At 60.3% G+C, this 22,578-nt stretch overlaps 1 protein-coding gene across 1 annotated transcript in view; it reads right to left on the bottom strand.

Moving 5' to 3' along the window:
* MYO15B (myosin XVB) overlaps positions 1–21,331 on the bottom strand; it is a 29,174-nt gene extending 7,843 nt beyond the window's left edge. Inside the window, 42 exon segments of the mRNA XM_072782151.1 lie at positions 201–408; positions 532–622; positions 701–926; positions 1,003–1,110; positions 1,280–1,358; positions 1,569–1,772; positions 1,871–1,980; positions 2,099–2,197; positions 2,385–2,469; positions 2,603–2,679; positions 2,782–2,876; positions 3,118–3,279; positions 3,614–3,686; positions 3,923–4,101; positions 4,184–4,419; positions 4,532–4,627; positions 5,569–5,699; positions 5,893–5,950; positions 6,229–6,285; positions 6,924–7,017; positions 9,491–9,660; positions 9,910–10,027; positions 10,406–10,530; positions 10,665–10,710; positions 10,800–10,915; positions 11,105–11,182; positions 13,504–13,629; positions 13,964–14,095; positions 14,339–14,434; positions 15,440–15,572; positions 15,647–15,705; positions 15,847–15,960; positions 16,556–16,711; positions 16,833–16,946; positions 17,111–17,174; positions 17,344–17,447; positions 17,694–17,816; positions 18,135–18,213; positions 18,369–18,478; positions 18,733–18,796; positions 19,188–19,832; positions 20,040–21,331. Of these exon segments, the coding sequence (XP_072638252.1) occupies positions 201–408; positions 532–622; positions 701–926; positions 1,003–1,110; positions 1,280–1,358; positions 1,569–1,772; positions 1,871–1,980; positions 2,099–2,197; positions 2,385–2,469; positions 2,603–2,679; positions 2,782–2,876; positions 3,118–3,279; positions 3,614–3,686; positions 3,923–4,101; positions 4,184–4,419; positions 4,532–4,627; positions 5,569–5,699; positions 5,893–5,950; positions 6,229–6,285; positions 6,924–7,017; positions 9,491–9,660; positions 9,910–10,027; positions 10,406–10,530; positions 10,665–10,710; positions 10,800–10,915; positions 11,105–11,182; positions 13,504–13,629; positions 13,964–14,095; positions 14,339–14,434; positions 15,440–15,572; positions 15,647–15,705; positions 15,847–15,960; positions 16,556–16,711; positions 16,833–16,946; positions 17,111–17,174; positions 17,344–17,447; positions 17,694–17,816; positions 18,135–18,213; positions 18,369–18,478; positions 18,733–18,796; positions 19,188–19,832; positions 20,040–21,331 (6,532 nt within the window).
* Between the last annotated feature and the right edge of the window lie 1,247 nt (positions 21,332–22,578).

The raw sequence follows: 22,578 nt of genomic DNA, 5'->3' as shown, positions 1-22,578 counted from the left end.
GGACAGTGCTCCGAAGCCACTCAGGCCCCAGAGGTGCCCGGGGCCCTGCCCTAGCCAAGAACGCGGAAGCTGGGGCTCATGGCTCCAAAGTCCAGAAGCCTGAGACCCGGGTGGCTGACCTCAGCCTTGAGGCCTGAGAGGCCGCTGGGACCCTGCCCTGCCTGCGCAGCCCCCTCGGCAGAGGACAGGCGGGTCCTTACCACGGGGCCCAGGGGAAAGTGTGTCCAGGGCCTCAGGCGGCGGCAGCGGGGGTGCTGGCGGAGGCGGGGGTGCCTGGGCAGAGGGTGGGGTCTGGCCAAAGGGATCCAGCTTCTCCTTGATGGAAGTGGAAGGCCCCAGCTGTGGTGGGACCTTGGGCCGAGGAGCCACGGCTGGTGGGGGGCCCTTTCCTGGGCTGGGGGATGGCATCTGGGGAAGGTCAGAGAGAGTACACCGCTGGGTCTGGGGGTAAGGCCAGCTTTACCCCAGAGACCCCAGACTCCCGAGGTGGGAAGCCACACCCTGCGCCCCCTGCACGGGATGGGGCCTCACCGACATGGGGACATGGGTGTTGCTGATCCCCAGCTTAGCCAGAGCCTCATCCTTAGGGTTATTTTTCTTCAGGAACATTTTTGAGGGCTTCCTGAGAGAAGGAAGAGGTCCTAAGTCCACAGGATGACTCCCGGGGGTGTAGGTGGTCCTGGGCACCCCCGAGGCCCACCTGGATGGCTGCACTGGCACAGGGACAGGGCCTGGGCGGCTCTGGTACATGCGGATGATGTTCCGGATCTCCCTGCTCGGCTCTGCCCGTTGTCGGGACTCTGGCTTAGGAGCATCAGCAGGCTCCGCCTTCCGGGCCGCCGGCTTAGCCTCAGCCTCTTGTGCAGCTTTGGCCTTACTTTGCGTCACTGGCTTCTTTACTATGGGGGGAGGTGGCGGGGATGGCTCTGACCAGGAGAAGAAGAAACACATGAGACCCTGTGCATACCCCCAGGGCCAGGCCCTCCCCCCAGGCCCCACCACCTGCTCTTGTTTCCTCCTCGTCCTGTTCCTCCTCATCCTGCTCCTCTGCCTGGGGAATCTGTATCTTGGGTGGAGGCTTCACTGTCTTCACCTTGATCTGCTGCTGCCCTGTAAGTGCCCCCAGGTGGCCCGGTCACTCTCCCCTGGCCTGCCCATCGGGCTCCTAGACAGGCTGCATTAACCCAGGGGAGGAGAGTGCGCCCCCTGTGCCCCAGCCAGGCTGGGGTGGGCTGGTGGCCGGGTTTCTGCACAGGCCTGCCATCCCAAGCACCCTCACCCATCTTCTGGAAAAAGTCCTGTTTCTGCCGGAAGCTCTTGGACTGCCAGGGGTTCTCTTGGGCCTCCTGTGAGATCTCCTGTGGGCAGGAAGGGGAAGTGGAGGAGCAGCCCTGCCAGCCAAGTCACCACCCTCCCAGCACCCCTCACCCCACCCATCCCTGGAGCTGGGGCCCTGGGCATCTTTTCCTCATCTTCCTGCTCCTGTGGAAGCCCTGGAGCCTGCGGTCTCCATCCCAGATGGTGCCACCTGCTTGGCCTCCACTCCTCACCCTCAGGCAAGCACCCACCGATTCTGGTTCATGCTCTGGCTCCTCCTGCGGGGCCATGGGCTTCTTGGGCTTGGGGGCGACGGCTGGGGGTGAGTTTGGGGAAGCAGCTCCAGGGGTCTGGGCCTGGGCCTGGGCCTGGGCCTGGGTCTGAGCCTGGTGCCGGCGCTGCTGTGTCTGCTGCTCCAGCGACAGGGTCATGGCCTGGGCGGTCATCTGCTGGGCCTGAAGGGGGAGGGGCAGTGGGCTCAGTAAGAGCTGGTCTGGCTCTGCCCCACAGACCTGCCCCCACAAGGTGATCTGAGGGCCCTGCCCACCCTCACCAGGATCAGCGCCTGCTGGTTGATGAAGTTCTGCTGCTGGATGGCCAGCTGCCGCTGGTCCACACTGGGAAGCAGGGGCTGCGGCTGTGGCTGTGGTGGCACCACCATAGCTGCAAGTGGCACACAAGTGTCAAGCTTGCACATGGTCCTCTGCCCACTGTACCCTCTGGGCCCCTGATAGGACCTTCCTTCCTCTCCAGTTCCTTGGGACTTGCTCCCCAGCCTTACCTGGCATGGCAGGGACCGCGCCCATCGCTGGCATCATAGGCATGGGTGCAGGCATCATGGCTGGCTGGTATCCAGGCATCTGCACCATCCCTGGGTAAACTGAGGGAACAGGGCCCTGCTAGGTTGATCCTTATCTGGGCCCATAGCCCCCTCTCCCCCGCCCTCCTCCAGCCCCAGGCAACAAGAGGATGGGTCACCAGGTGCTGGCTGGAGCTCTGACCCCCACATCCCTGCCTGTGCCGCTGGACTAGGAAGACCCTGGACAGATGCTCAGCCCTGTACTCACCCATGGGGTAGCTGCCTTGCTGCATGGGCCCGATGGCGCCCCCTCCCTTCATGCGGCTGCTCAGAGCCCAGCCTTGCTCCAGATCCTGAAGGGACAAAGGCCACAGGCCACAGGGTCAGAACTGGAGCCCTGGGAGAGATGGGAGAGGCAGCGGAGGCCCCAGCGGAGGCCCCAGGTAAGGCCATGGATGGGGTCGGCTGTGTGTGCAGAACACTCACGCTGTGGCTTGGGGAGAGAACTGGCTGGAAGAGGTGGTCCAGGAAGCCATCCAGGTTCCCTGAGCCCCGAGATTCACCTGTGGGGCCAGAGGAGGGTTAGTGTCACCCTGGGGTGTGGGGCTCCCTGTACCCCTATTCCCATTGCACTGCCAACCTCATTATGCCCATTCTGGCCTTACCTGAGTAGCTCCTGCTGGGTAGTGTGGGGGCTGGAGGTGGACCTGGAGGCAGTGAGGGGGCCTGGATGCCAGGGGCGGGGGGGATGTCCTCAGCTCTGTGGGAGACAGTGTGCTCAACTAAGGGGATGCCTTGGATGGGGGAGGTGTCCAGGCTGATGTCAGGTCTAGAATCTGCCGTGGCGGATCATCCCCATGCGATAGGAGAACACTGGGGGAGGGTGCCGGGCTTGTAGCAAGTCCTGTGAACCCTAGGGTGTGATAGGCTGGGTCTGGGGGTCACCTATGACAGAACAGAGACAGGAACAGGTTGGGACAGGGGGCTGGGGTGGCACGTACAAGCCATGAGGGGCAATGGGGTAGCTGTGGGGACTGATTGGGTCCCCCGGGTCCTCAGTCTGGCCTATGAGATCCAGCACGAAGTCACAGCCAGCCAAATCCTGCCAGGAGTCCCCGGAGTGCAGTGACACGGACCAGCCACGGGGGGGCAGCTCCAGGCCTCTGGGAGGGACAAGGGCGTGATCAGCCAGGAAGGGGGGGCGGGCAGAAAGACACCTGAGTGCTCTTTTATTTCTTGACCTAGTTCATTAGAATCTGGACCACAGATCTCACCTCTACTCCTGCTCCCTACCTTGAATCTATTCTCTGGCCCCTGCCCACTTACCCCTCTACACAACCCCCACCCCACCCTCGCACACCGCCCTGGGGGAGTGGGGTGCAGGCCTCATTTGCAGGAGGCACCCAGCGGGAGAGTGGGTGGGGAGGATGAGGAGCACGCAGGAGGAGGACGGGACAGTGGTCAGTGTTGGCCACACCCCACCCCAGGCCCCTGCACCTGCTCTGCAGAATCCACCCGGCGAACTGCTCTCCCGTGGTCCAGGACTCCACCTCGGCAGAGTAGCACTCCTCTATAGGGACAAGGGGTGGGGGCCGGAGTGAGGGGCAGCAGGCCCTGACAGAGAGGGGCTATTGTCCCCAGGGGGGTTCCAGGAGAGGGACAGAGGACAGCAGGACAGGACCCTGTGATCAGGGTCACTGGGGTGCAGCCCAAGGGCTGAGGCAGGAAGGGGGTCCAGGGAGGGTGAGGAGGCGGGGCTGGCTCCCCTGTAGGCGTGGGGAGGCCGGAGCAGAAGGTGAGCATCACCATTGAAGGTAAAGATGTCCAGCGCCATGCGGCCCCGCCGCCAGCCAGCCGTCCACTCGAGTTGGGTGGGTGGGTGGGCCCGTGCCATCCTGGGGGCCAGATGCGTCTGTTCCATGGCCCCCAGCAGCTTGTGCTGGCACAGTGCTGCCATGCCTCTGGGGGCCTGGTCAGACACAAATCTGCGGGGACAGCACAGGGCTGCAGCGGGGGTGGGCGCTCCACCGATCCCACTCCCTGGGCCCCATGTGGCAGGCCCCTTACTTCAGCAGTGGCTTCTGTAGGGTGGGCATGGGGGGAAAGGCGCTCAGCAGGATGGCCATGAGGGCCCAGCTGCGCTGGCTCTGCTGCTCGTCCGGGTTGTGCCAGATCTGGGCCACAAGCTGGCTGAAGATCTCGTCCCGCAGCCCTGGCCAGCGCTGCCCCTGTCGCACCAGGTATTCACCCATGGTCTGCTCCTGCCATGGGGCCAGGGACCCATCCCCTAGGAGCCGTAGCATCTGTAGACGCAGAGCAAGGTGAGGGCAGGACTTGCAGGGCTCCCCTGCACTCAGCCAGCACCCAGGAGCCAGCGTCCAGCCCACCCTGTCCCCTCCCCGACATGTCACTCACCACCTTGTTGATGTCCAGGGCATGCTGAGGGTTCTCACCATCCAGCCGGGTCAGGGGCTTTGCCAGCGGCTGTCCAGGGCTGGGCAGCACTGGGTCCTGCAAGGAAGGAGGGAGACAGTGCCTGAGCAGGTGCTGGTCTGTGCTGACCTGGAGACGGCCTGAGTGGGGCCGCTGGGAGCACACGCCCTGGGAGAAGGTGACAGGCTGGCCAGGAAACTACCTTAAAAATGCATTTTGGTGGCTTTTTCTTTCTTTCTTTCTTTGGCTCTTTCTTTCTTTCTTTCTTTTTCTTTCTTTTTTTCTTTTTAAGATTTTATTTATTTATTCATATGAGAGAGAGAGAGAGAGAGAGAGGCAGAGACACAGGCAGAGGTAAAAGCAGGCTCCTTGCAGGGAGCCTGACATGGGACTCGATCCTGGGTCTCCAGGATCACACCCTGGGCTGAAGGCGGCACTAAACCGCTGAGCCACCCGGGCTGCCCTCTTTCTTTCTTTTTAAAGATTTTATTTATTTTATTTATACATAAGAGACACACACAGAGAGGCAGAGACACAGGCAGAGGGAGAAGCAGGCTCCCCGCAGGGAGCCTGATGCAGGACTCGATCCCAGGACCTCGGGATCATGCCCTGAGCCAAAGGCAGACACGCAGCCACTGAGCCACCCAGGCGTCCCTCTATTGCTGTTTCTAACAAACTTGGGATCCTACTCAATGTCCAGTTTGGAATCCTGCTTTTGTATCCAACGCTGTAGCCTGGATGTTTACCTTATCACTGCACACCCTGAAATGACAGGACTTCAATGACAGGGCAATGCCACGGGTGTTAACAAAGGTGTGGCATCACAGATCTAAGTTATTCTAGAGAGTTCAGGTTTGATGGATGTTCTCCAAGCAGGGTGGCTGCGCCTATCACCCCCATGACAGGAAAGGATGGGTGGAGGGGGAAGTAGGAAAACTGGGCACAGCTGCTGCCTGGCAGGGCTAATACTTTGGGAGCCATGGAAGTCAGCCAGAAAGAGCTGAGATATGGCGACCTACCAGAAAGTTCGTGGAGATGAAGCTGGAGAACAGGAACTGGTTGATGTCAGGCGGGAGGGTCAGGTGGGGCCGGGCAGGAACTTCGGGGGGCATGGACTCGGTGATGCTCTCAGCCAAGGCTTGCTGCCGGCCTGGGCATAGCAGCGAGAGGCAGCCCAGGAAGGCCCAGGTAAGGAACCGGCAGTGACCCCACCTCTGGGGCAGAGGGAGCTCAGGGGAGCCCAGAGCATCCTAGGGAGGGACTGTAGGGACAGACCCACTGCACCACAGACAGACCGGAGGAGGGAGGGGTCATGCCAAGAATGACACTTAATCAAAACTCACCTTCTGCTGTCTTCAGCATGACGGCCAGCTCAGCCGGGATCTCCAAGCACCCCAGCTCCTGGCAGGGAGGAAAAATTGGCCAGCTAGTAAAGGAGGGGGCATGGGGACCCAGTGGCTCTCCTCACCCCCAGGACCATAAACTTCTCCAAAGACCAAGGATTTGATCCTGGACACAAATAGGACCCCAAGAGCCTTTAGAGGGAGACCATGGGCCCAGGCCTCTTCTTGGGAGGCATAAAGGATGCTCCCCTTGGAACCCCACACTCATCCTCAAGCCGTGCCAGTTTCCAGAGGTTCACACCTCAGTGGACACCCTCCAGCTTCCAGGCCACCTACCATGCTTGGGACTTTCTTGGAGGCTTTGCTGCTACACCAGCCACGCCAATAGCCAAGCTGCGGGGGGAGATGCAGGAGGAGCCGGTGCCCGGTGAGGAGTCTCCGCGAACCTCCTGGCAGCTCCTCCCCACCTCAGCAGTTCGGCTGCCCCCTCCCGCCCCCAGCAGGGAAACAAGCGCAGACCCAGAGGGCCGGCTGCCTGCTGCCAGCCCTTCAGAGCCCTACTGGCCTTTGCTGCCCGTCTGCCAGGGTGCTGGGAAGAAGACAGGAAGAGATGGTCCCGGGGACAAAGTCCAGCCAGGGAGGAGCCCCGGGGGGGGGGGCACTATGTGGGCCCTGACCTTTGAGCCGCTTTATGGCCTGCACAGTGGAGTCATCAGGCAAAAGAGGGAAGCAGACAGGCCCTGAGGAAGGTCTGGAGGGGACAGGCAGGCACCCCAGGTGGGCAGGGGAGCATCAGCCTCTGGAGGGTGAGCAGGGGTGAAGGAAGTGACCTTCCGGAGGCCCCAGCCTCCCCTGACCAGGCAGCAGGAAATGGGAAGAGTGGACCAGCAATGACTCTGAGACCTTGGTCCTGGTGCGCGGGGGCCAGGGGTGGACCAGGCTGGGGTCTGGCCAACTTGGCCAGCGAGGCGGCCTGACGTCCCTACCGTGAGCTGCTGAGGGCAGCGGCCCCGCCCGGACGTCTACCTGACCTGCAATCTCTGGCGCCTCCGGAGCAGGGGCCGGGCCACCAGCAGGACGGTGTTCAGTTGTCCCAGAGCTGCCCGTCGCCGGAGGTACCGCTTCCTGGAGGCCGGGAAGGAGGTTGGGGAGGGGTCCAAGCGTAGGCCTGGTACCCAAACCCTCTGAGCCGAGACATGAACGTCAGCGTGGACCCCAGGCCGACGTCCCCTGGGTGCTTAACTGAAGTCACGGGGAAAGGACAGGACACCTTGAAAGAGCAAGTAAATTAAGGTGTTCGGCACAGGCGATTATAGTCTTTGGCAGCAGAGCCCACCAGCAGGTGCACCTCCCTCCTGCTCGCTCAGTGTGGTCGTGGATAAGTCACCGTGCCTCTCGGCTTCATCGTCATCATCCACAAAATGAGGATTCGTGTAACCCTTGCCCCATCACAAGATTAAATGAATCAACTGACACGTTGAGAAGAGTCTGACACATTTTTAAGCAGCCGAACTCCTAAAAATGAAAAAACTGCTATCGCTGGGAGTCTAATAAGAGATCGAAGAAGAGATCATGTCTTTGAGAATCTTCCAGGTATAAGAAAAACTAGACTTCTCAGTGAAGGAGTCCAGAGCAGGATGAAAATGAGAAAATAAATGCACAGCTTTGAGGTGGCCAGCTGGCTCGGTAGAGCATCTGGGGGTCATGAGCTTAAGCCCCGTGTTGGGGGTAGAGTTTACTTAAAAAAATGATAATAAGTGTACAGGTTTTGCACATCAAAGGACACCATCAAGAGGGTCAAAAGACAACCCACAGAATGGGAGACCATTTGCAAATCACGTATTTGATAAGAGTTTGAGGACATCTAGGATTTATAAAGAACGTCCACAACTTAATAAGACAAACTAAACACACAAAAGGCAGACAGAGGACTTGACTAGACATCTCTCCAAGAGGATACATAACTGGCCAAGAAACACACGAGAAGATGCTCAACCTCGTCAGTCATTAGAGAAATGCAAATCAAAACCCCAATGAGGCACTGCTTCATGCCCACTAGGATGGCTATCATTTAAAAAGTAGAAAATAGGGCGCCTGGGTGGCTCATTGGTTGAGTGTCTGCCTTTGGCTCAGGTCGTGATCCTGGGGTCCTGGGATCGAGTCCCCCCATCTGGCTCCCTGCAGGGAGCCTGCTTCTCCCTCTGCCTGTGTCTCTGCCCGTCTCTCTTTGTCTCATGAATAAATAAACTCTTTTAAAAATTTTTTTTAAGGTAGTAAATAAGTGTCAGCAAGGCTGTAGAGAAATTGGAACCCTGACCCAAGCTGGTGGGAGCTAACTCCTCAAAAAACAAAACATAGAATGACCATATGACCCAGCAATTCCACTCCTAGGGAAAGACCCCAAAGAACTGAAAGTAGAGATTCAAACAGACACGGGCACGCTCGTGTTTCCAGCAGCCTTATTCACAATCACCGAGAGGAGGAAAGAGTCCAAATGACCACTGGTGGATGAGAGGAGACACTATGTTTGGTCTGCACATACAGCGCCACGTTCGTCAGCTGTAGAAGAGAAGCCAAGTCCTGGTACCTGTTACAACGTGGCTGAACCTCACAAATGTTCCACTTAGTGCAGTGAGCCAGATGTAGAAGGAAATACCGCATGAGTCAACTTACATGGAATATCTGGAATAGGCAAATTCATAGGGATAGAAAGTGGACTGGAGTTTACTGGGAGCTGGACGAAAGGCGAACAGGGAATTATTGCTGAGAGATGCAGAGCTTCTGTTGGTGATGACATTTTGGAAGTAGATCGTGGTGATGGGTGCCCTGTCTCGGAAGGCTCCCTGGGCTCCAGGGCACTGCCCTTATTTTGTTCTCAGCACTTTACCGCCACCTTTTGAGTGACTGGTGGCTGGTTTACTGCCTGCACCTGATCCTGCCACCACCACCACCCCCCACCCTCCCCACCCCCCTGGGTAGGTGTCACCTCTGCCTCCATCCTGGGGTCACCAGCTCTGGGCCCAGGGTCATGAAGAAGGGCAAGCAACAGCTGTTGGATGAATGAGCACAGACATTCACACCAAACTGTGAAGGTGAGTGGGAGCTAATTATGTGAAAAGGGGGAGGGAAGTGTTACAAGAGCGAGAAGTCCAAAGAGCCTGGAGTATAAAAATCTGACCTAGCGTCTGGAGAGGTAGGCAGAGCCCCACACAACCTGATTCATGCTTTTAAAAGATCATTCTTGGGATGCCCAGGTGGCTCAGTGGTTGAGTGTCTGCCTTTGGCTCAGGTCATGATCCCAGACTCCTGGGATCAAGTCCCATATCAGGCTCCCCACAGGGAGCCTGCTTCTCCCTCTGCCTGTGTCTATGCCTCGCTCCGTGTGTCTCTTATGAATAAATAAATAAAATCTTTAAAAAAAATTGAAAGACTGGAGGTTCAGATGCCCTCAGCAGTTAGTGAGCTTCTTGTGAGTCGGGGTATTAGAACAGAAGTTGTATGGACACGGACCCGGGGTGCTGACCGGATGGCCCCTGGGGCAGGCAGACTTTCCTTGAGGCCCCACCACCTGGAGAAGGGTCATCCCACCCCTGCAGACCTGGCCTGGAGCCCCCGCACGCGAGCCTGCATCCGTGGCAGGAGGAGGCGGCTGAGGCGCTGGCGGGAGATGCAGGTGCGGAGGCTGCGGTGCAAGGTGAGCAGGGCCTGGGAGCGTCGCCGGGTCCAGTGCTGCTCCAGCTGCTGCCAGCCGGGCTCCCGCAGCAGGACCTGGGGGCAGAGAGGAGGGGCCCCACCCTGCTCTTCTCCTGAAGCCTCCGCCTCCTCCCTTCCAGCGGGACAGTCTTGTGGGGAGCCCAGGACCCCTGCCACCCAGGCCCACTCCGTCTCCTCACCACCCAGAAGGACCACCAATTCCTGAGTTTGTCCTGGGACACTCCTCTGCCTTTCCAGCCATGCCTCCGTCTCTGTGTGCGTGCACGCACACGCGCACACACACATACACACACACACACACACCTGGGTGGCTCCGAGGTGCCAGAGGGGCGACTCGGCCCCCAGCACCTGGCTCAGGATGGCGCCACACCTCTGGCGGTCAGAGGACTCTCCCTGCCCCTCTGTCTCCAGGGCCCGGAACCTGCCCCGAGGATGGAGAGCTGAGGTCAGAACAAGCACAGCGAGGCACCCCCTACTTGTTTGACCTCCCGCCTCCAGCACATATTCAGTCTCTAAGTCATTCAACATTCAACAGCGATTTGGAAGGCACCTACTATGTGCCAGGCACCCAGCAGAGCTTTGCTGAATAGAGGGGTGGGCGGAGGCATGGAGGGAAGGGGCTGATGACTAAGGAAGGGAGGAGGGACAGAGGGAACGGAGAGAGAGCAGTGAAAGGAGGGAGGCTGGAGCCAGGCCGATGTCCTTAGGAAAGGACACCCTGAAGGGGTGCTAGCCCCCCCTTGCGGGTTCTGGCCCTGAGGTGCGGGGGCCCTTGGCCCCCTCCATCCCGGGGTCCTACCTGGCCAGGAAGGCCTGAAAGGCCACGCGGACAGGAAAGTTGGCACTTCGGGCGTACACGGCCTCCAAGACACCCGCCTGGTGCAGCTGCTCTGCCACGTGTCCCACGTCAAAGAGGCCTGGAAGCTGTGGCCATGGAACAGAGCCAGCGAGAGCTGGAGTCAAGGGGCCTAGAACTGCGGGGGAGGCCGGGGGCTTCTGAACAGGGCAGGCAGGTGGATGTGGCCAGGTGCCGTGTGGGGGGTGTGGTTGAGGCTCACCTTTCCCGGGTTGGGGTTGAGGCACTGAATGAGATAGACGTAGCTCCTGATGGAAGGAAGGGGGTCACTTGGGCACAAGCCAGCTCCCCCCCCATTCAAGTCCCTGGGGTCTCATGTGGGGGCCGCTGTTCTCACCTGCCCAGCTGGGCTATGAGGTCCTCTAGGGAATGCTGGAAGCGGGAGGCCAGTGTGGGTTTGCGCGACCCACCCCAGGATGGGGACTCTGCTTCCTGGAACAGGCTGCCCACCAGCTGCGGGGCGAGGGGAGGCTGAGCTGGCTCGCTTCCCAGGCCTGTCCAGAGCCCAGCCTGTGCCCGGGTCCCCGGGAGCCAGGGTGGGCCAGTCTCCGGCATCCAGACCCTGGGAAGCTCAGCCCATGGTCCAAGGGGGTGGGGGGCAAGTGTGGAGGGGTAGGGGCTCAAAAGGGGCTGGCAGAGCACCTGCAGCTGGCTCTGCGCAAGCATTTCTGCCACGGCAGGGTCAAGATGATCCCGGTTTCTGTTTACAAACCTGTGAACCTGCAGGAGACAGTGTGGGGTGTGGAGGAGAAGCCCAAGGGAGAGGCTGGGGTGGAGGCTGGTCCCTTTGTCACAGTCCAGCCTCTCCCACTGAGCTAAATAAAGGGCCACCTTTGTTTTTTTCAACGAATGGCTCTGAGAAAACTGGAAATCCCCGTGCACATGAATGAAGTTGGGCTCTTATCTCATACCAGATATAAAAATTAACCCAAAATGAATGGATCAAAGACCTAAATTTAAGGCCTGGAACTCTAAAACTCTTAGAAGAAAACATAGGAAGAAAGCTTTGTGACGTCGGACTTGGCAACGATTTCCTGAATAGGACACCAACAGCATAGGCAGCAAAAGAAAAAATAAATGGGATATCATCAAAATTAAAACTTTTGTGGGGTGCCCGGCTGGTGCAGTGGGTGGAAATTTGTGACTCCTGATCTCAGGGTTGTGAGTTCAAGTCCCACATTGGGTATAGAGAGGACTTAAATACATTTTTTTTTAAAAGATCTTACTTATTTATTCATGAGAGACAGAGAGAGGCAGAGACACAGGCAGAAGGAGAAGCAGGCTCCTTGCAGGGAGCCCGATGCGGGACTCGATCCCTGGACCTGGGATCATGACCTGAGCTGAAGGCAGACGCTCAACCACTGAGCCACCCAGGTGTTCTAATAAATAAAAATTTTTTCAAATTAAAACCTAAGTGCATCAAAAGACTTAAAAATTTTTTTAATATATTTTTTAATAGATTTTATTTATTTATTCATGAGAGACACAGAGAGAAAGAGAGGCAAAGACACAGGCCGAGGAGAAGCAGACCCCATGCAGGGAGCCCAATGTGGGATTGGATCCCAGAACTCCAGGATCATACCCTGGGCCGAAGGCAGGCATTAAACCACTGAGCCACCCATGGATCCCCCCCCCCCCTTTTTTTTAAAGAAAATGTGAGTTCAAAAAAAAAAAAAAGAAAGAAAAAATGTGAGTTCAAGCCCCACTTTGGGTGTTGATATTACTTTAAAAAGTTTTAAAAAAAGTTTTTTGGGGGGGATCCCTGGGTGGCGCAGCGGTTTGGCGCCTGCCTTTGGCCCAGGGCGCGATCCTGGAGACCCGGGATCGAGTCCCACGTCGGGCTCCCGGTGCATGGAGCCTGCTTCTCCCTCTGCCTGCGTCTCTGCCTCTCTCTCTCTCTGTGACTATCATGAATAAATAAATAAAATCTTTAAAAAAAAAAAAAGTTTTTTGGGGGCGCCTGGGTGACTCAGATGGCTAAGCATCTGCCTTTGGCTCAAGTCATGATCTCAGGGTCCTGGGATCGAGTCCTGCATCGGGCTTCCTGCTCAGCAGGGAGCCTGCTTCTCTCCCTCTCCCTTGCCCTCCACTTCATGCACTCTCATTCTTTCTCTCTCAAATAAATAAATAAAATCTTTTAAAAAAAGTTTTCTTTTGTGGTTTTCTTTATTCAATCTCCTTGTGTGTGTATTTAGATGTGATTGGTTTTTGGTGAGGGGGCAGAGGTATGATTAACATATATATATATATCCCCTGGGTTTCTTGGTTGGGTAATTCCTGAGTGGTTTGTGTTTTCTTCTATAACCAAAGCATGTCACCTCTTCCAGGAAGCCTTACAGGACTTGCCCTACCTCAAACTAGCCACATGATCTCACCCTTTATATGAGGCCTCCTCCCCTCAGCAGTTCTCCTCCTGGGTGGGTGTGCAGTCACTGCGAAATTTCGAAGGGGGAAAGGCGAGTCCCTTCAGTGAGCACCTAGTGTGTGCTAGGCACTTGCCTGACCACTTCCCCATTACTGCATTTAATCTTCCCAACAGTGTTATAGGACAGACTGTATTCCCATTTTAAAAATAGGAAAATGAAAGTTCAAGAGAAGCAGGCAGGCCAGAGGCCAGTCTCGTCTCCCTTTACCCCATGGTGCTCATCCAGAACTCATTAAATTATGCTTGGAACTGTGTAGGGCCTGGGGATCCCTGGGTGGCTCAGTGGTTTGGCGCCTGTTTTGGCCTGGGGTGTGGTCCTGGGGACCCGGGATCGGGTCCCACATCGGGCTCCCTGCATGGAGCCTGCTTCTCCCTCTGCCTGTGTCTCCGCCTCTGTGTGTGTGTGTGTGTGTGTCTCATAAATAAATAAATAAAATCTTAAAAAAAAAGAAAAGGAACTGTGGGCATAGGTAGAAATAACAGTCAAACCCTGGGAGGGGCCGCCCCTCACTTACTCCTCTTTCTCATCAGATGACTCAGCTCTGGGGAGGGGACACCCGGGCCACATCGCCCTCACTGATTCACCCAAGAGTCTGTCCCTGATTTACTCCGATACCTGGTAGGTGACGGTCCCCGCGTAATGCCTCACGGTGAAGATAGGAAGGGGCAGCTGGGGTTTGGCATAGCAGGTGTGATTGCCATGGTGATAGTGGCACTTCTGGAGGAAGGTGTGGTCTGTGGCCTGATAAGAGGGATGAGCTTCCCTCAGGCCTTTGCACATGATATTCCTCTGCCCAGACTGTGTGTCTCTCCAGGGTCAGCCAGTAAGTACTTGTGGAATGGGTGCACCGCGGCCCTGGGGCTAGCTTCCTACCAGCTGGAGGCCTGAGGGACCCCCCGCAAGCCCTGCATGAGCCCCGTGCAGTCCCCACCACCCTGCCTGTTCAGGACTTGAGGAACCCCAGAGAGGTAGGTATCTTGCTCAAGATCACCCAGAGACAGGATTTGAACCCAAACTGTGCTGAGAGGCTATGGGCAGAGTTTCTGGACCAGGGCCCCCACCGCTTGGGGCTCACCTGTGACAGCCATGTCTGGGCATCCAGGATACTCAGGAGGCTGTGAGGCTGGTCTATGAGGAGGTCCAGGCAGGTCTCCCGCACAGGCTGGAGAATGGGCACCCAGGACAGCAGCTCTCGCCGACACACCTCCTGGGAACAGCCAGCATGGGGCCAATTGTTAGAGCTCATTGGAGCCAGAGCAGGGATGGCCCTCCCATTGTCCAGATGAATAAAATGAGGCCCAGCAGGGCTGAGATGGTTCATAGTGTGGTGGGGGCGGGGATGGGGGTTTGGGGGCAGAGTTCTCAGTTCAGGGCGCTCTGTTTCTCAGGGATGGCCCCTGTTCTGGAAGGCCTGGTGTTCCCAGCCACCACCAGGCCCAGGGCCTCTTACCTCCTCCTGGGCCAGAAGCATTTGGCTGGAGAAGAGCTGCAGGCGCTCGCTGGCAAGGTTATTACACAGCTGCTCCAGGCCATTCACCCTCAGGGCCTGGAGGAACAGGGGCAGTGACGTGGGCACCCACACAGGGCGGAGGCACAGGGGAGGCCTGCACGCTGACCCGCTGACCTGGCGTCCCTCATTCCCCTCCCAGAACTCAGGGAGGAGTGGTGCCCTGGGGCTGCTGCTACAGCCCAAGGGGTCAAGCCCAAAGGCACAGGCCTCAGCCCACACCCCTCCCTTTGCCTCTGTAGGACCGTGAGCCTTCAGGCCTCTGGTCACAGCCATCCTGTGGTCTTGAAGGCACCTTTTCCTATGACCTAGTGGCTTGCTGGCTATCAGAATCCTACATCCTCATAAGCAGGGCTCCAGGCCACTGCCTCCAAGAAGCCTTCCAGAAATCCTCCTGTAGAGATCACAAGTCCCTCCCTCTGTGTCTGCCAGCACTTTACTCACAAGCCCAGCAGAGTCCCTCCCTCCATGTGGCTTTGTACAGAGAGCTCTGACACACTCTAACACACACACAAGAGCATGTATGTGCACATACACGCACACTTGCCACTGCCATCCCTCCCTCCGGAGAGGGCATAGTCACCAAGGGCATGCTGGAGAGGAGAGAGCAAGGGCAAGTGACCAGTGCCCACCCAGGGAACAAGAGTGGAGGCCACCTTCTCTTGCTCAAGTCCCCTCCTCCCTGCCCGGAGGACGTAGGATCTTCTAGAAAGGGGTGAAGAGCTTATGAAAACTCAGGACCATTCAGGGGACTGTCCCTTTTCCTGCTTCTCTTGGTGCATGGGAGGTGAGGCTGTGGGCTGCTTCATCCTAGGGCTTCTGTCTTCTGCTGCCTTAGAGGCTCCTATGAGACTCTGCAAGGCCAAGCAGGATGGAACTCTCCAGAGGTGATGTCAGGACTGGACAGGCTACACCTGTGGAGTGTGTGCTATCTCACGGCCAGGCAGGCAAGAGCTCACAAGTGCTCCCCTCATGGAGCGCTGACCCCAGAAATGCTCAGGATGAGGTGAGCACCCCATAGTGGGGCCTGCCCCAAGGGGTGACCTCAAAGCCGTAGACATCCATGACAGTGATGGTGTCCATGTTCTCTCCCTCTCTGGGCGGTGCCAGCTGCGCATTGGTCCTCCTCAGAAGCCAGGTGAAAAGCCGTGAGTACAGGGCCTTGGCCAGGGCGTCCCTGTGGGCACGCTGAGTGAGCCTGTGCGGTAGAGTGGCCGCCTGGCGATGGCTCCCTCCCGTCCCCAGGGCCACCTGGCATCAATGGCGCTTTCCATCGGCAGAGATCTGCAGACCCAGCCATAGGGTGTCTCCTGGAGGACAGAGGAGGTAGGGCACGTGGAACAACAGGTCAAGCCTGCGGGGGGGGGGGGGGGGGGGGGGGGGGGGGCGGGGGGGGGAGGGCGGGGGGGGGATTGGGGCTGCCTCCCCACCCCGAGGAGCCCAGGGCTCACCACGACCCTCCTGGTGACGGCCCCCTCCAAGCGCTCAGGCGGCACCAGCAGTAGCCGGGCTGCTGCGTGGATCTCGGCCCAGCTGGACACAGCAGCCACCTCCTGGGACCCCCGCTGGACAGAGAAGGGAGGAAGCAGGGAGAGCTGTGCTGGGGAATGGGCCCGCCCTCCCGCGGGGCAGGCAGGGCCTGGCTTCCTCTTCCCGGGAGCTGCCCTGCTGCCCAAAGTCAGACTGCGTGGGGAGCTGACTCGAGTGGAGGGGGGCCCTGAGATTGAGTCCTAATTTATCTTCTTGACTAGCTGGCCGGCTCTGGAAGTTGCCGCCCTCTCTGAGCCTCCACTGTCTCACTGGGGGTTTTTTTGTTTTAGGTTTTATTTATTTATTCATGAGAGACACAGAGAAAGAGAGAGAAGCAGAGACACAAGCAGGCTCCATGCAGGGAGCCTGACGTGGGACTTGATCCCGGGTCTCCAGGATCATGCCCTGGGCCGAAGGCAGCGCTAAACCGCTGAGCCACCCAGGGATCCCCTTTTTTGAAAAAAAAAAAAAATTATTTATTTTTTTATTTAAGTAAGCTCCATGCCCAGCATGAAGCCAGGCCTTTGGAATCTACCTACAAGTGCTTGGTATCATTGTGGCCCTGATGATGCAAACACGCCACAGCTGACCCAGCGTCCACACTGGCTGCTGGCCGTGGCAGGAGCCCACCTCTGAGGAAGAGAAGCAAATGTTGCCCAGGTGCAGGATGGCGGCCAGCACGGCCCAGGCGGCGGTCACCTCCTCGGGGCATATGACCTGCAGGGCTTTGTGCAGTCCTTCGAAGTCCTGGGCGTCGTCCTTACCCTGGAGACTGCAGGCCTGGCCCTGCGGAGCACAGCAGGGGTCAGGGGACAGGGCCCAGCCACCAAGAGCTCCACTCCACCAGGGCCACTCCTAGACCCCTGAGCAAGCCCTGTCACCCAGTGCCAGCTGGGCCTTCCCCCACCTGGTTGAGGTAGTAGTAGGTCTCTGGCCCCTGGAGGGAGAGCCGCTCCCGTTCCACAGGGTCTAGCCCCGCCAGCATCTCATAGAACACATGGAAGCTCCGCTCAGCCTGGGCCTTGGGGAGAAGGACTGGCTTAGGGGGAGTAGTGGTCCGGTCCTGGGCCTTAGGGGAGCAAGGACAAGTCCTGAGAAAGGCAGGGAGGGGGCTTAGTGACCGCAGGCCCCCCCACAGTGGGCCCTCCCTCTTTCCCATTCTGGGAGCAGCAGGGTGGCTCTTACCTGAAACACCACCCTTGAGGTCTCAAGCAGATAGTGTGACACAGAAGCTCCCACGATGACCCCACTGTGGGCACAGGACAGTGGGTGGAGGTGCCTGGGGTGCATGCAACCTAGGGGTGCTGCTCAGAATGGGACACACTAGGGGCTGGACCCAAGGGCAGCAGCCTCAGGTTCCCAGTGAAGGGAAGTGATCATGAGTGCTCCCTGCGCCCACCAGGACTCCCGGCACTCACTGCTGCAGGCAGAAGCAGAAGACCTGGCCAAAGCGGCTGGCGTTGGCGTTGAGGACTGTCTTGGCGTGGCCAAAGCTGCTGAGCAGGAGCAGCACGCCATCCAGCTGTGTGGGGGAGGAGCGTTCAAGCGTCCCTGGGCGTGGCAGTGGTAGCCACTGATCAGCTGAGGATACTTTGCGCCCAGGGGCTGTGCTCACCCCTGAGAGGCTCAGACCCCCCTACCCGCCCCATGGTAGGCAATGCCTGGGACTGTCCCCAAGGAGAAGCCTGAGGCTGGAGACCACTCTCCTGGCCCAAAGGAGAAGGAAGGTCCCTCCTGGATCCCTGGGAAAAGGCCAGCTGCCCCTCACCTGACATCTTCTGTCCCTTGTCTGCTCCCTTGCCAGGCTGCTGAGGAACTGCACAATCTTTTTGGCAGCTTCTGTCTTCCCGGAGCTACTGTGCCCACTGCAGGAGGGAGGAGCCGACAGGGTCTCCGGGAAGGGGCACAGAGGACACCCCACTGAGCCCAGGAAGTGGGGTATGCCCACCTGGAAGTGAACAACCCCCGCACACACAAACACACCTGTGGAAATGTGGAAAGACAGACACAGGGCATGGAGACCAAAGAGAAAGAAGTCTCCAAGATGCCACATTCAAGGGCACAGGGATGACTTAAGCCAGGAGCACAGCCCTTACCAACTCCATCGCTGCTGCCCAGCAGTGGACTAGACCAGCAGCTTCAAATGCAGACCCCACGTCCCCTGCGTCCCAGCCCTGAGTGGTCTGTGGGTTTAGCAGGGCACCACCACTCACCTGAGGAGAATGCATGTGCCCTGCCCGGTGCTCTGCGACAGGCTATAGGCTGATACCACGACGGCCAAAATGTGTCTGAAGGAGGAGGATAGGGAGCCAATGAGAAGGCTACCAGAGTTGGGCCCTCCTAGGTGCAGACAGGACCCTCAGTCCCCAGGGTCTCAGGGGACATGCTGGGGCTTGGGTGCCCAGGGAGGTGAGCAGAGGGTTGGTGGGGCAAAGTCACGTACGGGGTGGTGTTAGGGGCCTTCTTGGGGTGGTAGCTGGCCAGGACCTCAGCTGAAAAGAGAGGCAGGGGCCGGCGGGGGTTCAGAGAGAGCAGAAGAGGGCCCCCAAAGGTCTGGGGAGAGAAGTAGATGCTCTCATCAGAACATGGAGAAAGCACCCCTACTTCCTCTGCTACAGTTGGAGTGGGACTCGGGTGCTCCCTGGCCCAGTCCCCAGCCCCTGGCTCCCACTCTGCAGGTCCCCAATGAGGGTTCAGCACCCAGCCCTGGGAGGAAAAGGAAGGAGAAATTCTAGAAGTGCCAGAGGGCCCTCTGATCCCAGGAAATGGAATCCCACCCCACCCACCCTCCCCAGGTGCCCCCATACATAGATTCGGCCCAGATGAAATCTCTTCTTGAGGCACAGCAGCACAGAGCTGTTACACACTGGTCTGTGGCGACAGCAGGATAGAGGAGCGGGGAATTGGGGGCAGAAGGAGGTCCTGGGTTAGTGCTGCCACCGGCCGCGGAGGTACTTTGGGCAAGTCGTGCACCCTCTCTGAGCCCTGACCAGAACACAGGGGCCCGGCTGCCAAGTGAGGTACCCACTTCATGGGGGCTACCAGCAGGACCAGGTCGCTGACCCAGAGGCAAGCTGTGAGCCAGAGAAGGAAGTCCCAGGCAGGGCTCCTGATTTTCACCCCTCTCCTCCCCTTCCAGCCAGAGGACCTCTGGTAAGGTACAATCCCTTCTACGGACACAATTTATAAAACTGGAGGTAGGGTGGGATAGGAGGAGCTGTGGGACCCGGGCGCCACGCGTCTGGAACTGCCTCCCGCTCACCGCAGCAGAGCCAGGTCCTCCGTGTCTTCCAGACCTTCCCCGGGGCTCCTGCCCTCAGCGTCCAGTGCGGGCGGCAGCTCCAGGCCGGGCCCCAGGCTCAGCTCCAGGTCCCTCTCCAGCGCTTCCTCGGTCTCGTCCTCGGGCTCCCACCGCTCCCTCGGGGACCCGCAGGGGCCGGGGCTCCTCCCCCACCGCACGCGGGTCTCCAAGGTGAGTCTGGGCAGCAGCGCGTCGGCGCCAAGCCCAGGGTCCTGGCGGGGTTCTGAGCTCTGGGCCCAGTGGACCCGGGCCTCGGCCCCCAAGGTCTCGGGCTCCGCCTCGCTGCTGGAGCCGCTCTCGTCGAGTGGGGGCTCGTCGTGGGCAGGAGGGTCGAGGAGAGACCCTCGGGGGGACCCGGCCCCACTTTGTCCACTCGCCCCGCGCCCCTCACTGTCTCCCGAGGCTCCCGCACAAGGCCGAACGTGCCCCTCCGCGGGTGGGGTGTCCGCGGACGCGTCCTCTGAGCTCCGGCTGCTCGACGCCCTCCCAGTCCTGTGGATCCTGGGGAACACGACGGCGAACTTGGGATCCGGAGTCCGGTCCTCGTCCTCCGAGGGGTCCCCGGGAGCTGGGCTCTTCGCAAGCTGCGGGGAGCTCGAGCCGCCGCTAGGGGGAGCCCCGGGCCGTCCCCCCAGGCCCGCTACGCCCGCCAGGCGCAGCACGAGGCGGCGCCGCGGCCCCGCCCCCCGGCCCCCGCCCGCCCGCGGCCCCGCCCCCCGGCCCCCGCCCGCCCGCGGCCCCGCCCCCCGGCCCCCGCCCGCCCGCGGCCCCGCCCCCCGGCCCCCGCCCGCCTGCAGCCGCCGCCGCAGCCACCGCAGGAGACCCAGGGCGCGCACGACGCGCAGGAGCCGCTCCTTGAGGCCGGTGCAGCCGGGAGCCGGGGCCGCGGCCTGGGGAGCCGGGGCCGGCGGCGCTTTTGCGCGGAGCCTGCGGAGCGCCACGAGGGCGGCCAGCGGCGCTGGGTCCCGGGGCCCGTCTTCTCCTCCAGCCCCAGATTCGCTGTCGCCGGCCGCCTCCGGCACCTTCGCCACCACCTTTCCGACCTGGCGGCGCCGAGTCGCGGCGGCCGAGGTCTCGGCCCTTCCAGCCTCGGCGCCCTGCGGCTCAGCGTCGGGCGGCGCCTCGTTGTCTCTCGCGTCCCGGGGCAGCCTGGGGCCCCGAGAAGCCCGCGAGCTCCGGGGGACGCACGCGGGGCTGCCCTCGAGGGAGCTGGAGGCCGCGGCGTTTTCGCCGGGCCCAGTCTCTTCGGCTCCAGCGGCCCAGCTCGCCGATCTTGGGGCCGCCCGTGGGCCCCCTCCTGGCCCGGCCCCCTCCAGGCTCGACTCCGTGTCTGCCCCGGAATCCTCGCTCTCCTTCCTCCGTCCCGCTCCCGACGACCCTTCCCGGCTCCGGGGCTCAGCGCTGTCCCCGTCGTCGCTGAAGAGCCCGTCGCTGCTGGCGCGCTCGCGGGGTTCCGGCGCCGGCTCCGACCCGGGTTGCGCGTCTCCCGAGCCCGAGTCCGCTTGCGCCGGCCTGGGCCGCAGCCCCGGGGCCCCGCTGCTCCGGCGGTCGCCGTCCTGGGCCTCGCGGGCTTCGCTGTCCGGGCAAGAGCTGCCCGCGTCTCCGCCCGACGCGCCGCCCCCGGGGCCCCGGGGCTCTCGGCCGCCCTGCCCAGCCGGGGGTCTCCGCCCTTTCCCTCTATTCCTGCGGCGGCCGGGTTCGCGGGTCCTGCCTTCTCCGGGGAGACGCTCCTCCTCCCGGCGCCCGCCTTGGCCGTCCGGGTGCTGGCGGCTGTCCTTGGACCCGGGTCCCCGACGCCGCGCGCTGCCGGGTCTCCGCTGGGCCTCCTGGGCCTCCGCTGGCGGCGCAGCCCCGGGCGGCCCGCCGCCGCCGCCTCCCTCCGCGGTGGGCTCCCGGCGGCCACCGAGGGCCCCGCGGCTTCCCGGGGTGGCGGGCCCCGGGACCGACCTGGCCCTGCGGGCCTTGCCGCGACCCTGTCGGCGTTCTCGGCTGGGCGCGCCGTCTGCGCTGGCGGACCCCGAGCCCTGCTCCCCCGAGGCCGGCGCCCCGGCTCCCTCCCGGCGCTGCGGCGCTTTGCCCTTGCCTTTGCCCTTGCTGTCCCCCATGGCGGGCTCCGTGAAGAGGGGCTTCCCGGGGTCTCGGTCCTCTCGCCCAAGATCCCGCAGCCCGGGCGCCCCGAGCGGAGCCTGAGCGAGCGCCGCCTACCCCGGTTCTGCTCCGGGGGGACAGGCGCAGTCCACCCCCACCCCCCGGGGGCTGCAGCCTTACCCGCGAGCATTAATAATGCAGGTGGCTGCGGGTCCTGACCCCCAGGCCAACAAAGGAAGGGAGGCCGCCCAGGAAAGAGGAGACGCTGCAGCGGCAGACAAAGGCCAAGGACAGGGCAACGGTGCAGCCCGGGAGGGAGTCGCTGCGGCCAGGTCAGCCTGGCACCCCGCCGCGCTGGGGACCCACAGCTCTGCTCCTGTCTTACTGCTTGCCCAGTGGGGGGGCGGGATGGTGAGCCCTACTTCAAAGTTCCTGTCCTGACCGTCATCCTGGGGGCTCAACAGATACCCACTCCTTCCTTAGTCCTCTTGGACTCGATACATAGCTAGTATTTCAGGGCTTAGTATGTGCCAGGCACTGTTCTAAACACTTCACCATGGAGTCATTTAGTTCTTGAAAGCGCGCTAAGAGGTGGGTACCCTGAGGATTCCCATTTATGGCTCATACGATGAGGCTTACAGCTGAGCGTCCCAGTAGGGTGCCAACCCAAGCAGTGTGGCTCCCAGAGCCCTCTGGAGCAGAGGTGTGGGGGCCTACCACCAGCAGCAAACCTGACTTTCTTTGGCCCATTGCAATGTACCCCCCACAAACCCCTGGAGCAACCAGAGAGCTCAGTGCCCCTCTCCAATCTCTTATCTTCTTAGGAAGATCCAATCCTCCTGGTTGATCCAGGCCGGGGCTTGTAGCTCACTCAGCTCTGTGATCCCTTCCCCGGCAGCCTTTCTTTTTTTCTTTTTTTAAAAGATTATTTATTCATAGACACACACACACACACAGAGGCAGAGACACAGGCAGAGGGAGAAGTGGACTCCATGCAGAGAGCCTGACGTGGGACTCGATCCAGGGTCTCCAGGATCATGCCCTAGGCTGCAGGTGGTGCTAAACCGCTGTGCCACCAGGGCTGCCCACCCCGGCAGCCTTTCATTCAGATCTCCCCAAACCCTAGGAAAGGGATACGATCTCAGTTGTACAGATGGGGACAGCTCAGGATAAGTGGATGAAGGCCATACAGCCAGTAACTAGGAATTGGGCACCAAACCCAGCTCCTTGACCATGACTACCTGCTATTCTGTTCCTCAGAGCT

This window comes from Canis lupus, chromosome 16, assembly GCF_048164855.1.
Source record: "Canis lupus baileyi chromosome 16, mCanLup2.hap1, whole genome shotgun sequence".
NCBI lineage: Eukaryota > Metazoa > Chordata > Mammalia > Carnivora > Canidae > Canis > Canis lupus.
The sequence above is the reverse complement of the archived record's forward strand: the minus strand, read 5'-3'. Positions and strand labels throughout refer to the sequence as shown.